At 37.0% G+C, this 10,647-nt stretch overlaps 1 protein-coding gene across 1 annotated transcript; it reads right to left on the bottom strand.

Moving 5' to 3' along the window:
* Window positions 1-5,411: 5,411 nt before the first annotated feature.
* LOC117331374 (bursicon-like) lies at window positions 5,412-10,307 on the bottom strand. The gene is made up of 2 exons (XM_033890070.1): window positions 10,229-10,307; window positions 5,412-6,721 (listed from the first exon to the last, which is right to left on the bottom strand). The coding sequence occupies exon 2, from the start codon at window positions 6,715-6,717 to the stop codon at window positions 6,196-6,198; it is 522 nt and encodes a 173-aa protein (XP_033745961.1). The 5' UTR covers window positions 6,718-6,721; window positions 10,229-10,307; the 3' UTR covers window positions 5,412-6,195.
* Window positions 10,308-10,647: the final 340 nt, after the last annotated feature.

Genomic DNA, 10,647 nt, shown 5'->3' with positions numbered 1-10,647 from the left:
ACTGAACAATGACGAACTGTGTAAAATGCATATAGATGGCTTCTTATATTTGGCCTTTCTGGCCAAATTATGGATATAACGCAGTCAGTGGTCAAGGAAAAATAGTTTTAAATAGAGTGACCTTGTATTCCATTTTTTAAAGTTTGTTTTCTTATTCTTCGCCCTATGTCTTAGAAAACGAAACAATTCCATGATAAAATGTCATCCATTATTCGGCATATTCCGTACAGGCATGCTCTATTATCGTCCCATTACCTTGGGTACCATATGTGCATTCTAATAGAGAAGATTATGCACCCGACAGTAATTCGTTTCCACGGTCAGTAGTCTAATCGCCCACGTCATCGTTAAACCTCTTATACAGCCAGCTTTTATAGGAGAGACTAGAATTTTATTACAAACATCTTGTTCGCCATCACAACGAGTATAGGTCCTTTGTTTTGTGAGTTAATTAATGACGCACATTAAGCTCTGTGTTTGAACTCCTGGCAAATCCTTGCAAGGTATCAGATTCATAAAGACGGGTTCCTAGACATACGGCTATACCTTGTGATTAAAAAGCAGATCGCGCTGCAATGGCGGCATAGTAGCACTCACTGATTGTTAACTTCACTTTCCTGATTTAAACCGTTTGTAATTAATTTTCGAATATCACAGTAAATTTATTTGTTTGTTTGGGTTTTACGGCCGTCGATAACAAGGGTCATTTAGGGCCAATCAATATACTATTACTTTATATTTTTTTTAGTGTAAAATGAGATAAAAATGGTCATTTTTAAAAACATTCGTATTGTATATTTACATCATTATGATAAAAAAGTTGTTTACAAAAATATATATATGACGAATAGATTATGTGACTATATATATATACGTCAAAGAAATTAAGGTAAAAGGACATCAAAGTCTATAAAATATAGCTAAATAGTGCTTTCGAATCCACGGAATTGATCAGAGTGGCTAAATGAAATCAATAAATAGACAACAAATTCCACTCAATTAGCAAATGTTCTCCTTGTTATAAGCGGCCATTGTTGTACTTGCCTTAAGATGGGTCATACATATAAAAAAACATTCTTACACATTTGAACATTCCAAGAACAATTTACCGTTAAACACATTTTATTGGGTTGATCTGTAATCTAACACTATAATAACAGCATTATTGGTTTGGGTTTTTTTAACGTCCTATCAACAGCTAAGGTCATATAAGGATGGCTTCCCGTGCTTGCGATATGTATGTGTGTGGTGATTGTGTATGTATGCAACATGTCTGAAATGTCTATTAGCAAATGTTAATAACACACACACCAAACTAAAAGCTGTCGGTCTGTACTACAATATATGCAAAATACGTAACGGTAACCTAAGTATTGACATATTTAGGCAGATTTGATTCCCATTAGATTAAAGATTTGTTTCTCGATCCTAGTACATTTGACCCGTGACCTTGAAGGTCAATGCAATTCATTTCAACAGTCTTGATAATCCTTCACCTCAGCATGCTACAGGCCCAAGATAAGGTATCTTGATATCCTGCTTAATAAGAAGTCGTTAAAAGATTTGAACTTATTTGTATCCTTGAATGAAGGCCGAGGTAATTCATTAAAGATAACATTGATATTCCTTTCAAACAGCATGCTATATGCCCAATATAAGGTTTCTTGTCGAAATCATAATTGTTTACGAACGGACGACGCTCGATGGCGACAACGGAAAAAAGGCGATCATTATAGATGATCACTCAAAATTTCTTGTCAGGCGACTTCATAAACTATACAATCGAGTGTACCAACATTACTAGCTCACCTGCCCGAAGGAGTTTGTTTTTCCTTTTAACAACTTTTTCCCAATAACCAAGCAAGTGAGCTTATGCCGCGGTGCGGCGTCCGTCCGTCTTACTCTTGTTTGTTTGTTTTTTTTTGCAGGAGAAAAACCACCGTCCTACGGTCAGTACTTGGCAACTGCTCCACGTAGGTTTCGCAAACCAGAGTTGGAGGGCTAGTGATAAAGTGTCGGGACACCTTAACCACTTGGCCACCGCGGCCTCTCAAGGCTATCTGATAAAGTGGCATATTTGACAAAAAGTTTTCGAAGAAACATAAAAACTTAATGCTTTATTAAGATACATTTCAAATCCAGGTTTACTTATTTGTTTCTCTGGTGTAATATCAGGTACAGACATCTGAAATACGAATGGTAAATTTTACTATGCATGGACATATCACGTAAAAACAACTAACAAGCATGTCTAGAGATATTATTATTTATTAACACTTTTCATGTGACAGGGCAATACAGGTAAACTGTTTGATGGTTTGGTAAACTGTTTGAGTTTACAATGTAACACATACTGTGTAGGATTTCCATGATAGTGAGAACTTGTACTCCATAACCTAACAGATAACCTGCCAGCAATGCACCAGACTTTATAAAACCATTATTTCAGCTTATGCAGGCAATCTAATGGCTGGCCAATACACAGGAAATCACGGTACATGCAGCTATATATTAGATCAAATGTCATCAGAATATTCTGCAATGTTTCCATATTCAGGTTGCTGAGTATGTTTTATGAATAGACTTTTGTATATCATACCCAGTTTATTGGCAGACAAATGATCAGTGAAGTGGACATACATAGAGTTGTAAAGTTTATAGATTTCTTATCAATTAAACAGGACTTCTGGCTACACTTACTTTATGTAGCATGATTATTGTAGAGAGTAACAAAGTGAAGGATTTAATTTGCATATATTGCTCGTACTCGTACTCACTCAGATATACTTGTGGGATGAATTAACGATTCATTCCGTGCAAATATCTTCGTCGCCAACAGGAGATGAAATTTAATGTAATTTTGTGTTTTTCCCATAATTCATCATTAAACCTTACTGTACATGTGTCTTTAAGCGACGGAATGAACGGATATTAAATCTGATGTCCATAGCTCATTAAAACTTGTGCGATACAACCCACAAGTTTACAGACAGAAGACTACATCCCATAAGTCAGTCTTGTCTGTATGTCAATCCGCCCGACGTCATTTTTTTTTCCTTTTAGCAATTTATTCTCAATAACCAAGAGGCCCAGGGACTTGATATTGTTCCTGTAGCATGATGTTGGGGTGAAGGGATACCAAGATGGTTCGAATGAATGACCTTAACCTACATTCAATGTCACAGGGGTAAAATAGGCTAAAATCTTCAAATGACATCTCAAACACCTATAGGCCCAGGGACTTGATATTGTGCCTGTAGGATGCTTTGGTGAAGGACTACTAAGTTTGTTCATATGAATAACCTTCACCTACGTTAAAGATCACAGGGGTCAAATAGTTTAAATCTTGAAACAATGATTTCTCGATAGCCAAGAGACCCGATAATAAGTCAATAATATGCTGACATGAAGGGCTAGAAAGTTTTTGGGAACAAACCTAGCCAAGTATGATATTTGAATAAAGTGATAATCAGCATAGTATCTGCAGAAATGGCCTAGATCAACTTAAAAAATTATGTTGAGCCAGGTGAGCGATACAGGCCCATTGGGCATCTTGTTTGTTTAGGCCGCGGTGGCCGAGTGGTTAAGGTGTCCCGACACTTTAACGCTAGCCTTCCACCTCTGGGTTGCGAGTTCGAAACCTATATGGGGTAGTTGCCAGGTACTGACCGTAGGCCGGTGGTATTTCTCCGGGTACTCCGGCTTTCCTCCACCTCCAAACCTGGCACGTCCTTAAATGACCCTGGCTGTTAATAGGACGTTAAACAAAAACAAACAAATGTTTGTTTAGGTATTATGGTTTTACACTCATTTTTACCCACTATTTGCTTGTCCTAATTCTCTTTCTGCAATAAGCAATAATTATAAGTTATATTACTCTATTTAGGTTTCTTTTAGTATTGTTTAATATCAACAACTAAGGTAATTTATAGACGGCGGGTTTGCCCTGTGTGTGAGATGCATGCGTGTGTTGAGCGAGTTTTAGGAAGCTGCGGTCAGAGCCGTTCGTGAATAACGAGCCGGGTTCTGCAGTAACGGACCTTCTCTCTGTTAACATTCATAAATGCCATACTTTAAACATTAATCTGTTGGAAATATCCACTACCGATTAGTGAGAACGGAAATTAAATCCAAAATGTAGTACTACCTGATCATGGTGGTATAAGGAAAAAATGGAAATCGATATGGCGTTAACCCTAGAGGTGGCCATTTTTTTTTGTTTCGAGGGGGGGGGGGGGGGGGGGGGGGGGGGGGGGGGGGGGGTGAAAATATGTTTTGTTTTAGGGGTTTAACGGCCTCGCAACAGTCAATGTTGTACGAGTACGGGAGAAACCTATCAAAGACACGGAAGATAATTCCCGATTTCAACAGGCCAACATTAGACGCTTTATGCGATAAACATGCACTGGGATATAGAAGTACTTATTCAAGAGCTCTGGCACTGGCGAAACCATGCAGGGGGCCTCACACCGACATGCAGTGACATACAGCATGTATCCGTGTGTTTTGGGAGGCTGCGGTTTGTTCTTGGTTGGAAGATGTGCTTCGAATAACGGCAAAAATTATTGGAGTACTTCTGTGTCGAGAGTACGGACGACATTTATCTATGTATTTATTCATTTTATTGGTTTACGGCACATAGACATTTGAGTCATTTAGGGCCTCACAACACTAAAAAGACGTTTGTAAAACAAACAAAAAACCAAACCAATTATGAAAAAAAAAACTCAAATGAAAACATACATTCGTAACTAAAATATGCAAAGCATTCAAAGTGACGAGCATGTTTCAGGAACTATATCTTGTGGCAAAGACCAATTGCATTCATTTTTTGTTTGTTCGTTTTTGTTTTGTTTTAAAGTGTGAAAATAATGAGATTCTATGAACACGGGAAACAATTTTCCAGATAAGAATATTATCAAAATTTTGATTTGGTATACTTTAAATAAGCGATATCGAATCCGAGCAGATAATTGCCTTTGTAACATTGCTTGGTTATACATATTGTGAATAACATTACTGATATCAATTCAACTTTCAAAAAGTTGGTTGGGTTTAACGTCCTTTCAGCTAGAGATTCTAGAGGGATCTTGATGCCCACCATTGACTGAACTTGATTGGTTTTATTCAAGACTAACCTTTTCCCTATTTCCCCTTTCTTCTTTATATCATGTTATAACAAGAGGAACCTACAAATCAACACTTTAAGGAGCAAATGACAATTTTCCCTGTGATAATGAAATAGCGATTATAAATAAGAATAATAGTCGCTTGTCTGCCTTTTTGTTTTCAAATCAAACTAAAAATTAAATTGGCACAACTAGAGACCAAGGGGAACTCGCACATCAAATATGAGAAATATATACGTAATTCTTAAGAAAAAGTGATTTAAATAGCCCAGCATCTAATGGGCTAAAAGTACCGAATTGCTGGAGCAATCTGGTTATCAAAGGGTATCATAATAATTTTCCTCGGCACAACTGTATGGAGGGCTTGAAGAAGATTAATGGTATTCTATAAGAGTAACGATTACGGATTACGGTTAATATTTGTAAAAATATTGTTTTATTAGTCGTTTAATCGATAACAATATGTATTACTTGCGAACTAGACATAATACGATTCCATTCACAACGTTAAGTATAACATCACACGAATTTTCCGCCAATAGTAATGTTAGTGTGGTCTTACTAAACAGCATGTATTTTTGTATTTGCATTTTCATGTAAGAAGGAAATACCAGAGTAGAATCATATATAAACACATGCCATTTATACAATTGAATGTATTGGAAGAGGATTAAAAAACGATTTATAAATGTTTCATTTACGATGATACAGTTATATTAATTTGTAACTTGAACCACACGCTGTACATGTAAGAATAACAAGGACATATTTTATCAATTTCTAAGAAAGTTCTATTTCAATAACATATTTCCACATAATGTACCCAAATACATAACAAAAGTTAAAACAGCACGCATATATTTATTTACACTAATATCTCTGTCATACCAACATATATTCATTGTATAAACCTAGGGAATACCTAACAGTCAACAGTGACATACCGACCTGTGTGAATAGTGCAGTTGGCAATTCATAATTTATCTATCAGGATAGCCAGCATCCATGTTTACTTTTAAAAGTGGTATACATAACCGAACTGCAGTTTATTGTAGGCATCAGATGCTCAGAGTTTTCCTTTATCGATCTTGTTCATATTACTTTCTTCAATAACATGGTCATCGGCATCATCCTCAGTCCATTTTGTTTCATTAACTTTTGATAGAATGTCAAATGAAGATCTTTTGCCGTTTTGCAGCTCCTGTTCCGCTGGAATGATATTTGCCGGTAATGCAGAACAAGGCCTACATGCGCATGCAATGGGAATATTAACACGTATCAGGATTCTTCGGATACTTCTGCCATCTCTATTGGGGCATATCAAAGCTGTTCTTAACATCCTCGTTTCTGTTTGTTTGCAACATTCGCAGTAGTGTGTCAGTTCTCCTGCCAGATCAACTGATGGTCGGGAATATGAAGAACAAGCTCCATCACAGGCAAACGAAAGAAGAGGTTTAGGTTGACAGCCTTCGTAGCTCAGTGTGTGTATTATACGGCGGCGGTTGCATTCACTGCTCACGGCTGACGTCAGTAAGAGGAGGTAGATGCAGATTTGTCCGGTCCGCTTTAGGTTGGAAATGTCCGACATACTTCTGAATAATAATGAAAGACAGCATTAAGTTTGTTTTTAGTTTAGTATTACTAAACAGTTATAGAAATGCATGCACTGCCTGGACTGTGTGCGAAACGAATGCGTGTGATGAGTATTGTTTTCGGAGGCTGCGGTATGTTGTCTCAAATGCGGGTTGCTCATTTGGGCCATTCTGAGGCCCTTTAGTAATAAACATATTTTTGAAAGAATATACTTTGTGGTAAGCTGAATATGGTATACTTTCAAACATCGGATTTTGTGGGCTAGTAAATGTCCAGGGTCAAAGGTCAGAGAATGAAAAATGAAAATTTCATAGTTTAATTTCATTTTCGCCCTTTTACCTTTGAACCACGAATGTTTTCATGTTTAATGTTTAACTATCATACCATACAGCTGAACCCACCATGCAAACAATTGCTTATCACCGAAAGGCCACAGAATGGCCGAAATGGGCACCCTTCCTTTACTCACCTCTAACTATTACAATGGATTAGTAGGCACGCCTTGCCGGCATAGCTTGTTCAAGAAACGGTTTCATCACAGCAAGTTTGTTAGTCAATAATCGCAATAGAACCTAATTACCAAGTCGTAATAAGTCTGTGTACACTAACAAGCAATGGTGTTTACCTTTTTTTGGTTTGTTTATTTGAATGAAAATGACTACAAGGTTCTTTGATTCTTCAAAATGATCGGAAGATAAAGTAGATCAGAACAGTAACTCAGGCGTCGATTTGTACGCGTGATAATGATATATAATAATACTTTAAGAAACAGCATGAGCAACTTATATTATAGTAAGAAACAGCATGAACAACTTATGTAATAGTTTGGTGTTGTTTAGTATTGTTTAACCTCTTATGGATTGCAACTATTGAAGACGCTCTATGCTTACGTAGCATAAATCTGTGTTAAATGTTCAGGACAATATTACTCTTACTATATCAATAAGGTGTAACACTTGAATATCAGACGATACATCGACTATGGAACTGAAGTAGGCTATTGATTTGTCGATTATTATAGTTAGTATTGTTTACAGAGCTGCCGACCAACCAGATTACCCCTTGCATACCGCTCTAAAATAAACAAATTACTTCCGTTCTATGTTCACATCTTTCAATCATTGTCATACGACAAAATATAACATACAGTGATATTTGAGTATTCTAAACCGATGTACGTTATTGACGTTTGGATGCATTTGAAATTTTAGTCGGATTTAACTTCTATTCAAAGTGAATGGAAACTTGCCCCACTACCGACTTTACGAGTGGTACACCTTGTTCAGGGATAGAAACCTACGTCACATGCATTGACTCGGTAACACAAATATGGCGTCTCCACGGCCAGTTTTGGAGTAAGTTTTTGCATATTACTGTTGTTTTCCGTTCAATTTGTATACCGAAACATAGCCTTTTGAAGATCTACACTAGAAAGGATTACTCGATCGCAACAAATAGCGGATGGTATCCCATGTGTGAGATGCATGCGTGAGGTGTGTGCATGTGTATTTTCGGAAGCTTCGGTATGTTTATGTTCGTTTCCATGTGATAGCGCGAAACTAATGCCGACTGTATAGTGCAAAACAGACCATGCTCTATGATTTTCATCTAGGGATGTAACTTTACGTGTGGAGGGTTACATGTTTAGGTTTTATTACATATTTTACTTAAAAATTGATGACGTACTTGAGACAATTTGAAGTTCATTACATGAAGATAATTTCATAAGGAATCATGATAGATACGATTATGTCTGTAAACATAGAGAGGCTTTAAACGGACATAGCCTTTGATTTCAAGATTAGTTTTCCTAAGTAATCATAGTTGCTGAAATGACATTTTCAGTGTGATGATAATGATACTATCATGACGTCTGGTAAATAAATAGTTAATTGGTTATGATTTGGATAGTATGATGGTATAACGGACAAGAGGCCAAAGGTAATCATGGATTTCTGACCGACCGCAAAAAGACACACTACAGTCAGGGCCACCTCAGGATCATTTCAGTTAAGCTAGAGCTGAATCCCACTGGTGGAACTTGAAAAGAAGTTTTTAAATATGTGTTGCTCGGGAAAACCATGGTTGCGCCATCATGTTACACAATGGCCACCATGGCTCCTATGTCAAAGTTCTTACAAGGCCGAAAACTAACAACACTTCGTTGGCTCCCCTTGCTTAACATTACCATCAATTTCATACTCGAAGGCACTTTTGTAGCTGGGATGTTAAAAATGTATTTATTGGATAGCGACCATCTTGGATTTTGGACATAGCCAAAAAGTAACAACACTTGGTCAGAACTATATCAGTATCGCTTCAGGCAAGTTAGAAACTCAGTCCCTTTGGTTGAACTTTGAAAGTTTGAAATGTGAAGTTTACGCACGCCGCCGGACGAAGCACGATGACGTCGGGTTAGATTACCTAGAAATGCATACACATGGAGCGAGATTGTGTCAAATCCGATATCAAAACACCACGAGTATTCGCTCTGTAACAAAAGCTATTACCGAGAGACATACCACAGCCAGTGGAGGTCGCCCTTAAATGACCATAGCTGAAAGGAAGTTAAACTATACAAAAACAAAATCATTAGTTATTTTTTTCATAGCAATTCCACTTTCATGTGAAGGTTTCTTTTTTACCCTAATAATGCATGTCAAATTGTTGAGATTGGTCAGTCAATATCGCTTATATCCGATCATTTTACATCTGCCAGATGGTATTTCTGAATGTTGAAAATTGGGACCAAAACACCAGCTATATTATATTTACCAGAAATCATTTCGAAACAGAAAAGATAAATAACGTAATGATGAGACATCAAACCTGAATAAAAATTAAACTTTAACAGAATAATGGCGAGAAACCCTAAACCATTTCCTGTAATTAAGGAATATGCGCCTGTCACCTCGGTTCTAATACTTTCTGGGATTGGGAAAACCGTTGCTCATTTTTTTCAATATAATGCGACTGGGAAAGGTGACCTCCTTGATGGCTTCGACAGTATGCTTCAATGAGGTAACAGTATTAAGTCGGCATCAGTTTCGAGCCATACACCATGGAGACTTACCGCAGACACCCAAAACACACAAGCCTATACTATACGCATGCTTCACTAACACAGGGGAGGCCGTACTTCAATTACCTAACCTGATAGGACGTTAAACAATACAAAACCAAATCATTTACACTTTTACAGAGTCATTTAAGGCAAAACAACAGCTGGAATAGACGTTAAGGAAAAAGAAATACATCACACTAAAAATAAAACGGAAAAAGCGAAAATCATTTGAAAAAAACCCATTCCGTAGTTAAACCTTTATTATTGTTTTTATTCTTTTTTCAAAGTTTTCAATAATAAAATGTATGATAATCAATTCTTATAAATATGCTATCTTTCTACAACCGTGTTTGTTTCAAACAGTTGCATTCATTTCACAAAACAATATAGATCGGTAAGTATCAGCGGATTAACGAATAAATAAGTATAAAGTGGTACATACCTTGACGTGGTGCTGAGAACTGCTCGGTTTGAAATGACATCTCCGACACGACAGCCTATTTTATATGTTTGATACTCCAAGCTAGATAAATCGTGCTACATCAGGTGCAGCGGAGGCGTGACCCATCTGTAATTCTAGTACAGAAAAGTCATAACGCATGATTCTCCCCAGGATAGCGCTAATTATATATATAAGCTTGCTCTAATATGACCTTTTGTATTGTTTAACGTCCTATCAGGTTAGGTAATTGAAGTACGGCCTCCCCTGTGTTAGTGAAGCATGCGTATAGTATAGGTACAAGCGGCCTCGAATGCCAACGAAAAGACTATTTGACGCTGTGATTTATATTAAAACATTCTATAGAAATAATAGTTTAATATGCGGTCAAAGACACTACGATCGGGTGGTGACTTTAATGT

This window comes from Pecten maximus, chromosome 7, assembly GCF_902652985.1.
Source record: "Pecten maximus chromosome 7, xPecMax1.1, whole genome shotgun sequence".
NCBI classification, from domain to species: Eukaryota; Metazoa; Mollusca; class Bivalvia; order Pectinida; family Pectinidae; genus Pecten; species Pecten maximus.
The sequence above is the reverse complement of the archived record's forward strand: the minus strand, read 5'-3'. Positions and strand labels throughout refer to the sequence as shown.